Source organism: Morus notabilis, unplaced genomic scaffold (genome assembly GCF_000414095.1).
Source record: "Morus notabilis unplaced genomic scaffold, ASM41409v2 Scaffold114, whole genome shotgun sequence".
NCBI classification, from domain to species: Eukaryota; Viridiplantae; Streptophyta; class Magnoliopsida; order Rosales; family Moraceae; genus Morus; species Morus notabilis.
In genome coordinates this window covers 368,696-386,262 of record NW_010359462.1, presented here as the reverse complement: position 1 = coordinate 386,262, position 17,567 = coordinate 368,696, and the positions used below count along the sequence as shown (strand labels likewise).

The 17,567-nt window shown below is 36.9% G+C and overlaps 1 protein-coding gene across 2 annotated transcripts in view; it reads left to right on the top strand.

Moving 5' to 3' along the window:
* Window positions 1-17,567, top strand: part of LOC21402679 (187-kDa microtubule-associated protein AIR9) — a 58,129-nt gene that overhangs the window by 28,182 nt on the left and 12,380 nt on the right. For both annotated transcript variants that reach the window (XM_024163169.1, XM_024163168.1), the window contains 12 exons: window positions 7,621-7,853; window positions 8,001-8,115; window positions 8,401-8,521; window positions 8,746-8,921; window positions 9,741-9,876; window positions 10,247-10,347; window positions 10,442-10,489; window positions 10,725-10,909; window positions 11,031-11,148; window positions 15,538-15,665; window positions 16,206-16,374; window positions 17,296-17,414. In XM_024163169.1, coding sequence (XP_024018937.1) covers window positions 7,621-7,853; window positions 8,001-8,115; window positions 8,401-8,521; window positions 8,746-8,921; window positions 9,741-9,876; window positions 10,247-10,347; window positions 10,442-10,489; window positions 10,725-10,909; window positions 11,031-11,148; window positions 15,538-15,665; window positions 16,206-16,374; window positions 17,296-17,414 — 1,649 coding nt within the window. The remainder of the gene's footprint in view (window positions 1-7,620; window positions 7,854-8,000; window positions 8,116-8,400; window positions 8,522-8,745; window positions 8,922-9,740; window positions 9,877-10,246; window positions 10,348-10,441; window positions 10,490-10,724; window positions 10,910-11,030; window positions 11,149-15,537; window positions 15,666-16,205; window positions 16,375-17,295; window positions 17,415-17,567) is intronic.

Sequence of the window (17,567 nt, the reverse complement as noted above, 5' to 3'; positions counted from 1 at the left end):
CTCTACTACTTTAAGAATGATGAAACCGTGGATAAACAAGCTACGATAGCCGAGAATATTTCTTCTGCTTCCAATAAAGATGTAATGATGTGGCATCGTAGGTTAGGCCACCCCAATTTTCATTATCTCAAACGTTTGTTTCCAAATTTATTCATTAATAAAAATCCAGTTCCTTTCATTGTGATATTTGTCAATTGGCCAAACACACACATACATCATATCCAGCCAAACCATACATAGAGTCTCATCCATTCACCTTAATTCATAGTGATCTTTGGGGGCCCTCCCGTGTAAAAAATGTCATGGGAACTAGATGGTTCATTACCTTTATCGATGATCATACCAGAGTATGTTGGGTCTATCTTTTTAAAGAAAAAATTGAGGTTTCAAGAATCTTCCAAAATTTTCACTCCATGATAAAAAATCAATTCCAAACCTCAATTAAAGTCTTGAGAACCGACAATGGAACAGAGTATTATAAATCTATCTTAAGTGATTATCTAGCAACTAATGGTATCATTCATCAGAGTTCTTGCACTGATACACCACAGCAAAATGGTGTATCAGAAAGGAAAAATCATCATCTACTTGAAGTTGCTAGAGCCCTAATGTTCACAATGCATGTTCCAAAATATCTCTTGGGAGAAGCCATCTTAACAGCCTCTTATCTTATAAATCGTATGCCATCAAAGATTCTCCAATTCCAAACCCCTATGTCTGTTCTTCTACAAACCTACCCAATGTTTTGATCTTTTTCCTTGGTTCCCCTTAAAATCTTCAGTTGCACAGCATTTGTTCATATTCACTCTCAACATCGTTCAAAACTTGACCCAAAAGCAACCAAGTGTGTTTTCATTGGGTACTCTTCCACACAGCGTGGGTATAAATGCTACTCACCTTCCTTTCGTCGTATGTATGTGTCAATGGATGTTACCTTTCATGAAACTCAACTGTATTTCCCTATGTCCCATCTTCAGGGGGAGACTCTAGAAGAAGATGGATCTTGGGAAGAATTTGATCCGCAAACACCTATGCCCTTGCCACCACCTACTTTACCTAGTCTACCCGAGCCTACTGAGCCTATTATGCCAATTATGCCACAACTTGACCAAGAAAAAGTATTGGAAACAGGGGAAGATAACTCTCATAACTCCAAAAAACCCCAGTTGCTTGTTTATTCATGCAGGAATCGTTCTCAAGGTAGTAGCAAGCCTGATGCCCAGCAAGGTCAGAAGTCTGAACCGGTCCCCCTCCAAGGTTCTGAGTCTACTAGTAGTCCTGTTGATGTAGACTTGAGCAACACTTCAGATATGAATAAGCCTATTGCTCTCAGGAAAGGTACAAGATCATGCACACAACATCCAATTTCAAAATTTATCTCATATGAGAAATTGTCTCCCAACTTTTCAGCCTTAACTACGGCTCTAACAAATGTTAAGATACCAAGAGATATTAAGGAGGCTCTTGCAGATCCAAAATGGAGATTAGCAGTTCAGGAAGAAATGGGAGCCTTGGAAAAAAACGGTATGTGGGAGATTGTGGAGTTGCCTAGCAAGAAAAAAACTGTAGGATGCAAGTGGGTATTTATAGTCAAGTTTAATGCAGATGGTAGTGTCAACCGATACAAAGCAAGACTGGTTGCCAAAGGCTTTACTCAAGCATATGGTATAGACTACAAGGAAACGTTTGCCCCCGTAGCCATACTCAACTCCGTATGGGTACTCTTATCTCTGGCTGCAAATCTTGATTGGCCACTTCAGCAGCTGGATGTAAAAAATGCTTTTCTAAATGGAGATTTGCATGAAGAAGTGTATATGGATCCGCCTCCAGGGTTTGAGAAGAAAGGAAAACTAGTGTGTAAGCTGAAAAAATCACTGTATGGCTTGAAGCAGTCTCCGAGGGAGTGGTTCGAGAAGTTCACTCAAGCTGTGAAGGAACAGGGTTTTACACAAGCACAATCCGACCACACTATCTTCTACAAACACTCTAAGGATGGTAAAAGAGCAATCCTTTTAGTGTATGTAGATGATATAATTGTTACTGGAGATGACCAACCCGAGTTGGAATCATTAAAAAGGTATCTCGCTAGCAAATTTGAGTTAAAGGATCTAGGTGCTCTCAAGTATTTCTTGGGCATGGAAGTTGCCAGGAGCAGTTTTGGAATTGTTGTTTCTCAGAGTAAGTATGTTCTTTACCTTCTTCAAGATACAGGCATGTTGGGTTGCAAGCCAGCCGAGACACCTATGGAGCCTAATGCCTAGCTTGGACTTGAAGGCGGGAAGGAAATTGATCAAGAGCAGTATCAACGACTAGTAGACAAGCTTATCTACCTGTCACATACCCGTCCTGATATAGCCTTTGCGGTGAGCGTTGTTAGTCAATTTATGCACTCACCCAAAGAAAGACACCTCGAGGCAGTCTTTAGGATCCTAAGATATTTTAAAAATACTCCTGGAAGGGGATTGTTCTTCAGAAAGGGAGATCACAAGGTTGTGGAAGTCTATACTGATGCTGATTGGGCAGGTTCTTCAGTGGATAGAAGATCGACATCAGGGTATTGTACTTATGTTTGGGGCAACTTAGTGACATGGAGAAGCAAAAAGCAACCCGTGGTAGCCAGGAGCAGTGCGGAGGCAGAGTTTCGGTCATTAGCACATGGTGTATGTGAGGGAATTTGGCTTGGAAGACTACTGGAAGAACTAAAGATCTCCATTAATTCTCCCATAAAGCTCTATTGTGACAATTAGGCAGCTGTCAGCATTGCCCACAATCCAGTTCATCACGATCGAACAAAACACGTAGAGGTGGACCGTCATTTCATCAGAGAGAAAATTGACAATGGGAGCTTTTGCATGACGTACATCCCAACCAAGGAACAGACTGCTGATATCTTGACAAAAAGCCTCCACAAACCGAATTTTGAAGACCTGGTGAACAAGCTAGGAATGACAAATATTTACATTCCAGCTTGAGGGGGAGTGTAGGAATATTCAGTTATTACCCAATATTAATCATTCCATATTTGGAATGATTGACTTATTGTATTTCCCGGTTACTTTGGGAAGTTAAACGGGATCATGGTGTATAGCATATTTTTAGGGATGTTAGTTTCTAGTTTCCTTTTCTTCCGTAGACTAGTTTCCCTTTTTCTGTTGAGGAGGCCTTTGTATATATATGTGTGTTGTATTACTCTCTAAATGATATAGAAGAAAAAGTTATTCTTCCTCCAAATTTACTTTTAGATGGTCTATTCAAGGAAGTATCCAGAACGACAGAAAAAGACCAACAACTTGCAGCATAATCAAGAAACTAACCCAAGGGTAAATCCTGAGATTGAAGGTCAGCCAGGTAATTCTCAGTCTGAGTCAAGTCCTTTTGAGTCTGAGTCTTCTGAACCAGCTATCATATTAGAGTCTGATGAAAATCTAGATTTGCCTATTGCTATTAGGAAGGGAACCAGCTACCAAATACCCGTTGTATAATTATCTGTCTTATCAGAGTCTGTCTCCATCATTTCGTGCTTTTACTTCCAAAGTGTCTTGTGTTGTTGTTCCTAAGAATATACAGGAGGCTCTAGGTGTTCCTGAATGGAGGGAGGCAGTCCTTGAGGAGATGAGAGCTCTTGAGAAAAATAGGACATGGGAGAAAGTGGACCTTCCAGAAGGAAAGACACTAGTTGGATGTAAGTGGGTGTTTACTGTGAAGTACAATTATGATGGGTCACTTGAAAGATACAAGGCACGATTGGTCGCCAAGAGGTTTTCACTTACTTATGGTATCGACTATTCTGAAACTTTTTCACCAGTTGCCAAACTAAATACTGTGAGAGTGTTGCTTTCAATTGCAGTTAACCTGGACTGGTCTCTACATCAATTGGATATTAAGAATGCTTTCCTAAATAGAGATCTAGGAGAGGAAGTCTACATGGAAGCTCCCCCAGGTTTTGTTGGGAGCTTTGGGAAGAAATGTTGCAGGTTTAGGAAGTCACTATATGGACTCAAATAGTCCCCAAAGGCATGGTTCGATAGATTTACGAGGTTTGTAAAAACTCAAGGGTTCCTACAGGGGCAAGCTGATCATACCGTGTTCGTGAAGGTCTCTGCTAAAGGTAGAATTGCAGTTTTAATTGTCTATGTAGATGACATTATTCTCACTGGTGATGACCTCGAGGAAATCTGTAAACTAAAGAAGAGTCTTGCCACTGAATTTGAGACGAAGGATCTAGGACCTCTTAGATACTTCCTTGGACTGGAAATTGCTAGGTCTAAGAAAGGTATAGTAGTTTCCCAGCGGAAGTATATCCTAGACCTATAAACCATGAGATACTCCTATGGTGTTTAACTCGAAGCTTGGAGAAGTTAAGGAGTTCCTATAGACACCGGTTGATACCAACGTTTGGTAGGGCAGTTAATCTATCTGTCTCATACTCGACCAGATATTTTTTTTGCAGTCAGTATGGCGAGTCAATTCATGCATTCTCCCTATGAAGAACACTTGGAAGCAGTCCATAGAATTCTAGGATACTTGAAAGGGACTCCAGGAAAAGGATTACTGTTTAAGAAAAGCAATCAACGAAAGATTGAAGTCTATACTGATGCAGACTGGGCAGGATTTGTGACGGACAGGAGATCTACCTCAGGTTATTGTACTTTTCTATGGGGAAACTTAGTGATATGGAGGAGTAAGAAGCAAAGTGTTGTGACTAGGAGTAGTGCTAAAGCCGAATATAGGGGGATGGCCCTAGGAATTTGTGAGATTCTTTGGCTAAAGAGAATCCTAGAAGAACTGAACCAACCGGTGGAGCTACCAATGAAGCTATTTTGTGATAATAAGGCAGCAATTAGTATTGCGAATAATCCAGTACAGCATGATCGAAAGAAGCACGTGGAGATTGATATAGACACTTTATTAAGGAGAAACTGGAAAATGGAGTTATCTGCATACCTTTCCTGCCTACAACTCAGCAAATTGCCGATGTCTTCACCAAAAGTCTACTTAGACAAAATTTTGAGTTCTTTGTAAGCAAGTTGGGTATGATAAACATCTATGCACCAAGTTGAGGGGAGGTGTCGGTAAATTAGGAATGTATAGCTGTCCTAATTCTGTCCAAATATAGAGGAATGATGAGGATTGATAGCTAAAGTCAAGGGATTAGAATATTAGGCAGTTTTCGTTTATTTTGATTTGTTTACTTATTTGTTTTACTTTACTTATTTTGCTATTCTCTGGCTCATCTATATAAGGAGGCCGGTTTATGTAAGAATTAGAAGAGAAATATAAGTGCTGAATTCTCTCCTAAAATACCTTCAAATAGGATTCCTCTTTCGCCTTCACATGGGAAATAACAGATCTGCCGAGAGGAAAGACAACAATTGGCTGCAAATGGGTGTTCACCATCAAGTATAATTCAGATGGATCTCTCGAGAGGTGTAAAGCACGGTTGGTGGCTAAAGGTTTTACTCAAACCTATGTCGTTGATTATCTCAAGACTTTTGCTCCAATGCGAAGCTAAATACCGTAAGAGTACTTCTTTCAATTTCAGCAAATCTTGATTGGCCGCTTCAACAGTTAGATGTGAAGAATGCATTTCTAAATGGAAATATGGAGGAGGAAGTTTATATGGATCCACCACCTGGATTTGACAAACCCTTTGGTTCTAAGGTGTGTAAGCTAAAAAAAAATCACTTTATGAGCTCAAACAATCCCCAAGAGCTTGGTTTGAGCGATTCACTTAGTCCATTAAAAATCAGGGATATGTCCAGGCCCAAAGTGACCACACTATGTTCATTAAACACTCTGATGATGGGAAGATTGCATTTGATAGTCTACGTAGATGATATCATCCTTACTGGAGATAATTATGCTAAAATGAATCATTTGAAGGAAAGTCTGGCTTCAGAATTCGAGATCAAAGACTTGGGATCTTTAAGATATTTGCTGGGAATGGAAGTTGCTCGTTCAAAAAATGGTGTTGTTATCTCACAAAGGAAATACATCCTTGAGCTTTTTAAAGAAACAAGAATGAGTGAATGTAGGCCTGTTGATACCCTAATGGACCCTAACCAGAAGCTGGGAGATGCCCAAGATGGAGATCTGGTAAATACAACACGATATCAGAAGTTGGTAGGAAAACTGATTTACCTATCTCATACCAGACCAGATATTGCATTCGCAGTTAGTATGGTAAGCCAGTTCATGCACTCACCACGTGAAGAACATCTTGAGGCAGTGTATTGAATCTTGAGGTATTTGAAAAGCACTCCAGGGAAAGGACTCTTCTTCAAGAAACACAAGCAGAAAAGAACTGAAGTATACACAGATGCAGATTGGGCAGGCTCCGTCACTGACAAAAGATCTACATCTGGATATTGCACCTATGTTTGGGGAAACTTAGTCACCTGGAGGAGCAAGAAACAAAGTGTAGTAGCCCAAAGTAGTGCAGAAGCTGAGTACCGGGCAATGGCTCATGGAGTATCCTCGAGGAATTGAAGAAACCAATAGAAATGCCTATGAAACTCTACTTTGACAACAAGGCTGCAATCAGTATTGTTCACAACCCAGTGCAACATAACAGAACTAAACAACATTTTATAAAGGAGAAGCTAGAAGGAGCTATTTGTATGCCGTTTGTTCCAACAACACAACAGATAGCTGACATTCTCATGAAGGGATTATTCAGACCAAGCTTTGAGTTTCTTATCAGCAAGTTGGGCATGATAGATATCTATGCACCAACTTGAGGGGGAGTTTCGAAGACCTAGGGTTTTTTGAATTTAGGAGATTATTACTCTAAAAGTTAGGAGTTATCTCTTCCTTGATTCTTGTTTTTAAAGTTAAAATCCGGATAAGTTGTTTTGGTTAGTTCCGGATAATGATAACAGGGATTCCGGTTATCATTCCTTGATTAGGTTAGATTTTCTAAGTTAGTTTTATGCCTATAAATATCTTGTAAATTCCTTATGATATGAATAAGAAAAAGTAGTTTTCTTTCTTCTAAAAATCCTACATTATTATTAGTGCAACATCATCGGTGATAAAAAAAGAGCTTAAGTTCCTAATACCCCAGTCCATGGTGATTGATTTTTTAGACAATACAATGAACAGAGGAAAAGATACCGAATGTAGTGTACTTTTTTGTTTTGAGTTTATTGTTTCGTCTACAAAATATATATATATATATATATAAAATTTTTTATACTTCTATATTTTATTTTAGTTTGAGATTAACTGTGGGATGGGTTGAAAGGAGATATCCCTGGTTCGAATTTGGAAGAAGCTAGCAATGTATCAAATATATATATATATATATATTTAAGATTGAGTAAATTTGGAATCATGAATTGACGAAATAGTTTGCAAGATGTTGATTTACCAGCAAGGGTAGAACCTTAAGTTATTTCTTTTTTGTTTCATCTCTACTTTTATACTTGTACTTTCCAAAAGAACTAAAGCCCATCATGTGAAAAAAAATTGGTGTGAGTTCCTCGTAGACATTGCTGATAAGTGTCTGCCACTCACTTGAATACTACTTAAACTTTTGTATATGAGAGAATTTCACTTGACATTGGTAAATATTTGTCTCTAGAAACTCCATATTTCTAAACTGTGGTGTTTGGACAGATTCAACATTTCGTTTTCTTGTCGAGCGATGGAAAGATCATTTGCCTTCAGATTACCTGGTCAAGGAAGCGTACGTGGATCAACCTTCTGAAGAAGATGCTTGTCGCTGTCACTTTACTTTTGTGCAAGAGAGCACTTTGAGCATTGATTCGCAATTAGTTTTAAGATATCAATGGTTTGTTGGGGACAGAACGACTTCAAAGTTCACTCTTATTCCTGATGCCACAGGGGAGGTAAATAGTTGTTCTGTGTTGGCACTGCATTTAAATTGTTCTATGACAAGTGAAGTTTCATTGCTTTTCATATAAAGGTTTTTGCTGTTTTGGATATCTGACAATTGATGCTTCATAGAATCTTACTCTGTTGATGAAATGGGTTAGGTTTACTGGCCCAAGCATGAAGACATTGGTAGAATATTGAAAGTGGAGTGTACTCCCATACTGGGAGAAGTGGAGTACCCTCCTATATTTGCCATATCTTCGCCAATTTCACGAGGTAATTTCTGACGGCTTCTTTGATGAGGAATAGCTGTTTTGACGTTTAGCACCAAAAAAAAAAAAAGTTATTTTATGTTTTTTTTTTTTTTAATTTTTTAATTTTCAATTTTTGTATTCGAGTTTCTTTCTTATAATATTTTATCAGTTTCATTTTCTGCAAAGTGATATTGTGTTATATCCCAAATACATATTTCTTGCAATCTTGCTTCTTAAGATAGTTCCCATGTGGGGAACGGAACCTGAACTGTGCCATCATTTGATGCAACTTTTTCTTCTCGAAAAGGAAGTGGAATTCCGAAGGTTGTGACCCTTGATGTTCACGGGGAGCTAGTGGAAGGAAACATTATAAAGGGCCATGCTGTGGTTGCATGGTGTGGAGGGACTCCAGGGAAAGGTGTTGCCAGGTGAGTTTGCATCTTACGTGTACGGTTACATATTCTGGAAGTATCTTCAGATGGCTAATTTAAATTCGCGCAGAAAGTGATAATCAGTGCTAAAAATTGCATATGCATTTTTCATATATTTATGTGCCTTGCGTTTGTATGCCTGTGTTATTATAATATATCCGGTTATGTTTTTCATTTTACTCCTACATGAAAATAACATTCTCACTGTGCTTTGTGTTTAGTTGGTTGAGGAGAAAATGGAACAGCAGCCCCGTTGTAATTACTGGAGCTGAAGATGAGGAGTATTTGTTGACCATAGATGACATTGATTCCAGTTTGGTTTTTATGTACACACCAGTGACAGAAGAAGGTGCCAAAGGCGAACCTCAATATAAATACACCGATTTTGTAAAAGCAGGTACATAGGGATGCTTTTCTAAATTATCTTCTTCATCATTTTTTTTTTATTAAAATTTGTCAATACCTCATTGTTTTGGCTTTGTCAATTTATCTGTGATGATGTTAACACATTTCACCTTTGTTGATATGTTAGCATAAATCCTGGGATTACTTTGCTCACATTTTTGTATTACACATTAGAATACCAGCATTCTTCGAATTATATTTTACTCCACGCACATGACTTACTAGCTGATACATTTACAGTTCATGATGTACGAGAGCTTAAATTTAACTTAAAATGACTTGTTCACTTGAACTGTATAGGAAAGATTGCTAAAATTGGTATTCTTCCTAGATTTGGTTTCTTTGGATCAATCGTTATTAAATGTGGAAAATTTAAACGTTTATGAGCTAAAATAAATGTATATTGCAACTTATTATGTCTGCGTTAAAAAATTGTGTAGTCTCTCTCCAAGGAATTTATAATGAAGAAAATATCATGAATATATGCACATATATTTCATTTCTGTGAGATTTCTTTGGTTTGTTTTCTATTCATTAGTTTGGATTCTGTTGGAGTTGCAATTATGGCTGAATTTTTTATACACATATGCATGCCCATTCAGCTATTCCCTCTGAGTACGTTCTAGATGAATGCTAATGATTTTTCCTTCTGAATCTTTATTTATGTATTAATTATTCATATCTTGCTGAAACAATTACTCTCTTTTTTTTTTTTGTGCGACTAAATTTATTTGTCCCTCCATTCTATTCCTGATCCAGTTAGCCTTAAATATTCTGTCAATTTGGGCTAACTACATATCTTTCATTTCAGCTCCTCCTTGCGTTTTGAATGTCCAAATTGTTGGAGACACTGTTGAAGAACTTACCATCAAGGGAGTTGGTGATTACTTTGGAGGAAGGGAGGGTCCCAGCAATTTTGAATGGTTGCGTGAGAATCTAGACACTGGGTCAGTATGCCTATCCTCTGTCATGTTGATGCAGAGGATGGGAACAAGTTCATTCTCTATTTATCTTTCTTCTATTCCAGAATGGTGAATTTGCACCCAACTTTATCAGCTAGATCCTTTTATGTCCTCTCTGTTGTTTCATGTATGCATTTGCATAGTGATTTTTGGGCATGATTAATGATTCTTGTTCAAAAACATGGTTATTCACATTTGCTCCATTTTTTGATAAAATAAAATAGTTGTTTTTTTTTTCCTTTTTTATTTTTAATTTTTTAAATTGGTCTTCTGTTATTTGTTTCTAGTGAGCTTAACTTTTCTCTTTTATTTATCTTCTATTTATTTCTTTCTCGCGGATGACTTTTGTTTGCAGAGACTTTATGTTAGTATCAACGGGTACAGTTGAGTATACCTTGTCCAAGGAAGATGTTGGACGACGTTTGGCATTCATATATGTACCTATTAACTTTGAAGGTTTGCTCCTCTTGACTTTTAGTGTTGGAATGTGTTTATATTGTAGCTTGTACATAGATAGTTATGTAATATTTCTGATTGGTGCATTCTTCAGGGCAAGAAGGGGAATCTATTACAGTAGTGTCTCATGTGGTGAAGCAAGGTACCTGATTGATCTTAGCTATGTTTTCCAAGCTTAAATTTGTTTCATACTGTTAGCTATCATTTTTTTTCCCTTTCAGATTATGAATCTTAAAAGAATTCATTCTTTGTTGATTCTTTAGAAGATAGTTTTGCTAAATTGCAATAGTTTTTGTTCACTTATAATGGTTCAAGATTTAATTTTATCATGCCTTATGTCCTCACGTCCTCTCCTTTTCTTTTCTGCTAAACTCCAGCACCTCCAAAGGCAACAAATGTTAAGATAATTGGTGAAATAAGGGAGAACAGTAAGGTTACTGTAACTGGAATTGTTACTGGAGGAACTGAAGGGTCTAGCAGAGTACAATGGTTCAAAACAAGTTCTTCAACTTTGGATGGTGAGAAAGGCCTTGATGCTTTGAGCACATCCAAGATTGCCAAGGTAGATGGTATATATTGTAAATGAGCATATACACCCGATGATTAAGAAAATTTCAGGCATTTTGTTTGTAAGGTTTTTAAATCTGGTGCAACTACTCAACTACTTCTCAACCTTTTTGCAGGCGTTCCGCATACCTTTAGGTGCCGTAGGGTATTACATTGTTGCCAAATTTACACCCATGACCTCAGATGGTGAATCTGGTGAACCGGCATATGTTATATCGGAGAGAGCAGTAGAAAGTATGTGAATATCTTTATTTAACACATTGATGAGTTGTAAGTTAACTGAATAAAAATCTATTTCTTAAAAACAAAGAAGTTGCTCTACTTCGAGCCAAGAAAAAAAGAGTAGAAAAACCCGTCGCTAGGATCAGTGACGAAGCTAGAAACTCTGGTCAGGGGGCTAATTAATCAATGACGGAGTAAGAAATTTTTTTAGTGGGGCTACTATGAAAAAAATTAGAGATAGTTTCTTTATCAAATAAGAGAATGTATACATTTTGATTATCCAATGAGGATACTATGGAAAATAGGAGAAGAAAAATATTTCTTATTTACTCAAATTAAATTATACAGCCAGTCCTCTTAGGGTTTTATACACAAAATAGAATCTCATAGATTACACCTTATCCCATTATTCATGGGATATCAGGAAATTAATTGATTACCTTAATCCTAGGGATATAAAATATAAAATTCAAACTTTCCTAATATATCCTATTTACAAAATCAGTAGATTGCGTTTTCCACACTCCCCCTCAAGCTGGTGAATAGGTGTTCACCATTCTCAGCTTGGACACAAGATTCTCAAACACTGAACTTCTAAGTCCTTTTGTGAGTACATCAGCAAGTGGACCCTGTCTAGATACATAGGGTGTACAAATCAGGCCACTGTCTAGCTTCTCTTTGATGAAGTGTTTGTCAATTTCAATGTGCTTTGTTTTATCGTGCTCTACTGGGTTGTGAGCTATGCTACTTGCAGATTTGTTGTCACAGTAGAGTCTCATTGGGCCATCCCACTTAATCTTCCAATCTTCTAAAATAATCTTCGACCATAGCAATTCACACACGCCCTGAGCCATCGCTCGGAATTCGGCCTCTGCACTAGAACGAGGTACAACATTATGTTTCATGCTCCTCCACGTCACAAGGTTTCCACCAATAAAAGTGCAATAACCGGAAGTCAACCGTCTGTCTACCATCAATAACACATGTCTCGTATACTCACATATCACAACTTTGAATCACATAGTATGTGCACGACTTTTATGGTGATACAGGTGATATTCTACTTACCTCAAGCCTTAGAACTGATATTGAGGCTCCCTGGTATCTCTCAGGGAATCCGGTGTTCCACTCGTCTGAAACATTGAATATTTTAACTAACATTATCACCTGACCAACAATCACTAACAATTATGTATTAAGGAGCTCATTTTCCTAATTTTTACTAATTTTTTTTAAATATTTAAATAACTAAAATAATATTTTAAATAATTATTTTAAGTGACAATCATAAAAAAATAGGTTTTACAGGATTCAGACGCAAGAAACAGCACCAAAAACGGACTCCGGGGCCCTGAAAACCCTTGACTAGGCCATTTGGCCTAGTCAGGTCATGGCCTGGCCAAGCAGCCCCAAGGGCGTACCTGGTTCGGCAGCAGCGCGCGCTCACTGGGCCCATGCGTGTGGCTTGGTGCACAGGTAGCACCAAAACATGGCCTAACTCCCTCATTTTTTATCCAAATTAAGTCAAATTTTTTTCTAAAAATTTTAGCAGAGTTTCCTCTTCATTTCAACACTCCCTAAAGCATAAAAACACATGTTTTGCAACTTAAAAAAATTTAAATTCACCAAAATTCACAAAACATCTTGAAACCACAAATTCATCCAATATCACAAACTGCACCAGCCTCATGTTTTAGGTTATAACTCCCAAATCAAATTGAATTTGCAAAAACTGTGTTACTGGCATTTAGTTAACACATAAATGAGCCTACCTTAAGAAAGTCAGATCAAAACAAGCTTCCTAGCCTTGGTAACCATGTACAAACCTGAACCGGTTTTGAAACAGTCATGTTTCTGGACAGCTTCCACAAACGAACCTCAAACCACCGCTTTCCTATTGAATTTGATTATACCCTTTTATGGAGATCCTCCTGACGCATAAGAGATCAGTCGGTTCAATTTTCATCGCAAAATTCAAAGGGAAACTTCCTGAACAGACTTGAACACAGAGCTAACACCGAAACAGTGGCTTACCTTAGCCCAGTTTGAGTTTTCTTCCAATTAAGCACCCAAAACTTACTAAACCACCAAAGATTTCTCTTATCCTCAGTTGAGCCTTAATGGAAATGGAGTTTTTAGAGGTTAGAGAGTTGGACTTAGAGTTTTTAGGGCTGATAGCTTAAGCTACTTGCTTAATAAACTTTTTAAACAACCTAGCAACCACCTTAAGTACTTCACCATGAAGTACTCTCACCTAAGCTGCCCTTGTGTCAAATTTCCAGCAGCTAACTTCTTTCTTTAAAGTGTAAAACACTTATACAAAAGCCCAAGTACACCTTAAGTCATAACCTATCATTTTTCTTACCAAATCAAGCGTATGTGTTAATACCGTTTTCTTGTATGTTATAGATGTCATCTACAAATCTTAAACCATTCATAATCAAAACTTTACACCAATATTTCTAAAACCTTGCATACATTATAAAACATGCCCTAATGAACTTCTAAAGCAACAATAACCGCCAAAAACCCTAATCTAGGCTCGAAAGCCCAAACGCTGAAAATTGTGTCAAACTAGGGTTTCTAAAGTAGTCTCACCCTATAATTCATGTGGAACTCACGTCAACCCTTCGTAATAAATCTTATCCACTTATATACTCATTATAAAATGTCCCTTACTATATTATGGTCTATTCACCCAACAAAATGCATACTAAACCTTCCCGTTACATCTAAAGTCGACCGTTTTTACTCATTTTTTTGTACTTTTAAAATATTTGAGCTCTGTTACCTATCAAGTTCCATATGAAATCATCCTTAAACTAATTTTCCTTCATTCCCACTTACCGGATTCACCTTCAAGGAAACCTGTAACTTAATGCACATTATCACATTTAACACTAAATGCATTGGCCTTCTTTTCCTTCCTTAAACTTCTTTTTTGTACAATATACACATTTAACACTAAATGCACATTATCAACCTGATCATGCACCTTGATGACAGATAAAACATAACTCATGCATATAAATGTAAAATCAAGCAATGCATTGGCCAACTAGTATGTGAGAAATCTGGGCATCACACTGTTCTTTCTCCTTGTCTCGCAGCCATTGTCTTCACTTTAACCTCATAAACTTGAGTCGCATCTCTTGCCTTGGAGTATGTTTGTTGAATTGCATCCCATATATCTTTGGCGGTTGCCAAAAACATACATGTATCACTGATTTGTAGGGTCATAGAATTCCACAGCCATGCCATAATCATGGAATCCTTCTCATCCCATGCCTCAAACTTGGGATCCTCCGGTTTTGGTCCAGTCCCTAAAAGATGGCTGATTTTTCCTTTTCCTTTCAGCACTGTCCGAACCAATTGTGACCACTTAAGGTAGTTTTTCCCATTCAGTCTATAGGCATCCTGTATATTCTACAGTTCTCCAACCTGCTGAGATCGTCCATTCTCTGTCTCATCCAGTGACGTTGCAGCGGTTGTTCCTGCCACCTCCGACATCTTCCAAAGCAGTTTTGAGGGCAATTAAGGCCGGTCCTACACTGCAGACTCCACCAGCGATGAGGTCGATTTGATTGGAACAATTTCTGGCGGTAACCGTGATACTTGACAGCAGCCTTCCCTTGAGACAGCGATCTAATGACTCCGGCGATGAAGGCCGAACAAGGAAACAATTTTGGCGATGAAGGCCGAACAAGGAGACGATTTTGGCAATAAAGGCCAAACAAGAGACCAATTCCGGCGATGAAGGCCGAGTATTAATCCCAGAAATTCAAGCCCTAAGGCTTTGATACCATGTGGAAAATAGGAGAAGAAAAATATTTCTTATTCACTCAAATTAACTTTTTAAGTTTTCTTATACAGTGAGGACACGATTGAAATTTCATAAGAACTTATGGTTAAATTGATTATTTTATTAAGTTAATTATTCGATTCTAATTGATTATATTTGTTAGGATGTTCTATTTTTTCTATCTAAGAACATTATTGCGTAAAATTATACAGTTTGCTCAATATGTTAATTTGATTTTTTTTTTAAGGGATATGTACAGTAGTGAGAAACAAAATACAAAAACAAGAAAATAAGGGGAAAAACGTTAGGATTTACTTCAATATATAATCAAAACTATTATTAAGGAATAAAAGATATTGTTAAGTTAGAGATAGCATTTAACTTTTATTTAAAGTAATATTTTTCAATGTTGGGAGAATAAAATAAATTTCTTAATTTTTTGGGGGCCTATATATATATTTTGTATAGCCATATATAATTGTAAATATGGAAAAGTTGAGTGCTATATCTTCGTCACTGGCTTGGATTCTTTGACACTTATATTCTTGGAATTCTAATACTGATTTGGCATGTGTCACTGAGGTTTGGAACTCTTGCAGCCCTTCCTCCAAGCTTAAATTTCTTTTCCATTACTGGGGATTACACTGAAGGCGGAATCTTGACAGCATCCTATGGCTACGTGGGAGGTCACGAAGGAAAAAGTATCTATAATTGGTATCTTCATGAGGTATTTTCATCTTCCCACCCTCTTCCCCTTTCTTCTTTCTAGGAAACAAAATTTATTAGAACTAAAAAAGAGTTAAATGCACAAATTAAATATTTGTATGATAATAAGTTCATGTTTAAATTATATCTCATATGTAAACTAATCATTCTATTTCAAAGGAACACTGACCACTTGGATTATGCCATAGTTTGATTTGGTAACCTAAGATTGAACATGATTATCCTAGTTATTTGCAATCTTTCATATATGTTAGGTATATCAATTGGTTATTGATCAATGTAATATTAGTTGTTTTAGGTTTTATATATCACTTTTGATTTATTTATATACATTGTTATTAATTATATTTGATAATTTAGATGTTGATTCAAAATTGTTTTAATTTTATTTGATGTTTATTTTGATGCTGATCTTGGTCGATCTAAAAGAATTCCTTGTCTCTTGCTTCCATATTGTTTGTATCTATAGTTGTGATGTTAAGACTTGCATATGAATAAGGTAACCTGTACTATTTTACGAACTCGTTATGGTGATATGCAGATTGAAAATGACTCGGCTAGTCTAATACCCGAGGTCTCAGGAGTTCTTCAGTATCGTATTACCAAAGATGCTATCGGTAAATTTGTTTCTTTCCAATGCACCCCAGTGCGCGATGATGGGATTGTTGGTGACCCAATAACTTGCTTTGGTCAGGAACGTGTTCGCCCTGGTATAGTTTGTTCGTTTTCTGAAAATTGTATTTACACCTATTACATTGGTGTGCGTTTGAGGTTGAATTGCACTGTAGATCCTAGTTTCTTTATAAAAGAGTGATGTGTTAGTGATTGTATACTTCTAAAACGATAGACTCTGCATGTGAAACTTCTTATCTAATTCGAATATATTCCTATTGGTCTAATGGTACACAGTTGAGAGTAAATACTTTGGACATATATTTTATTCGCATTGTGTCAATTTCACATCATACTTAATTATTTGTTTATTTCACTAATATATGTCATAGCTCATACTGGCAGATGTGAATTATCTATGAATAAGTAGCAAGATTGTGTCAATCTCACATCATATTTAATTATTTGTTTATTTCACTAATATATGTCACAGCTCATACTGGCAGATGTGAAGTATCTATGAATAAGTAGCAACATTGTTCAAAGATTCAATTGCTTATTTATTTTTCCACTAAGTCATGTCCTGTCTATGAATGCAATGGCTTTGGAGCTAGCTACGTGGCTCCTCTCCTTGTAGCTCCCGAGACAAGGCAGCTATTAGAAAGAAAGTAGTCGCCACTAAAACGAAGATATTTAAAATTTTTGGATGTCCTGAGTTTATGCTATGTGCGTGTGTATGCATATAGTCTGTTTTGATAAACTTTAAATGTAAATACAGCATATTCTCTTTCTTTATGACCATTTTAGCCTGTACTTTACTTTACCATGTTGTATCCATCTTCATTGCTTGATGAGCTAAAATATGCTTTTTTGTTATCTTGATTTCCAATGAATATAAATGTCACTCTTTATAACTGCTTCGTGGAAATGTACAAACTATGATATAGCTTGCTTTAGTTGATAATTTCAAACTCTTGTACTTGAAATCTAACTCATCCCAATTTCTACTTGATAATTAGGAAGTCCGAGATTGCTTTCTCTACAAATAGTTGGAAATTCCATCGAAGGAACTACGCTAAGTATTGACAAAAAATATTGGGGTGGTGAAGAAGGAGAATCTATTTTTCGCTGGTTCCGGGTATTTTATTTAAAATTTATGGTTTTATGTCCTTATTTTGCAGAATTGCAATTGGTTTTAGTAATTTTGCATGTTGTCTTGCATAGTAAACTTGAAGCACGGGACAAGTGTTGAGTTTTTCAAGTGTTAGAAACTTGAGATCTGTAGCGTGGT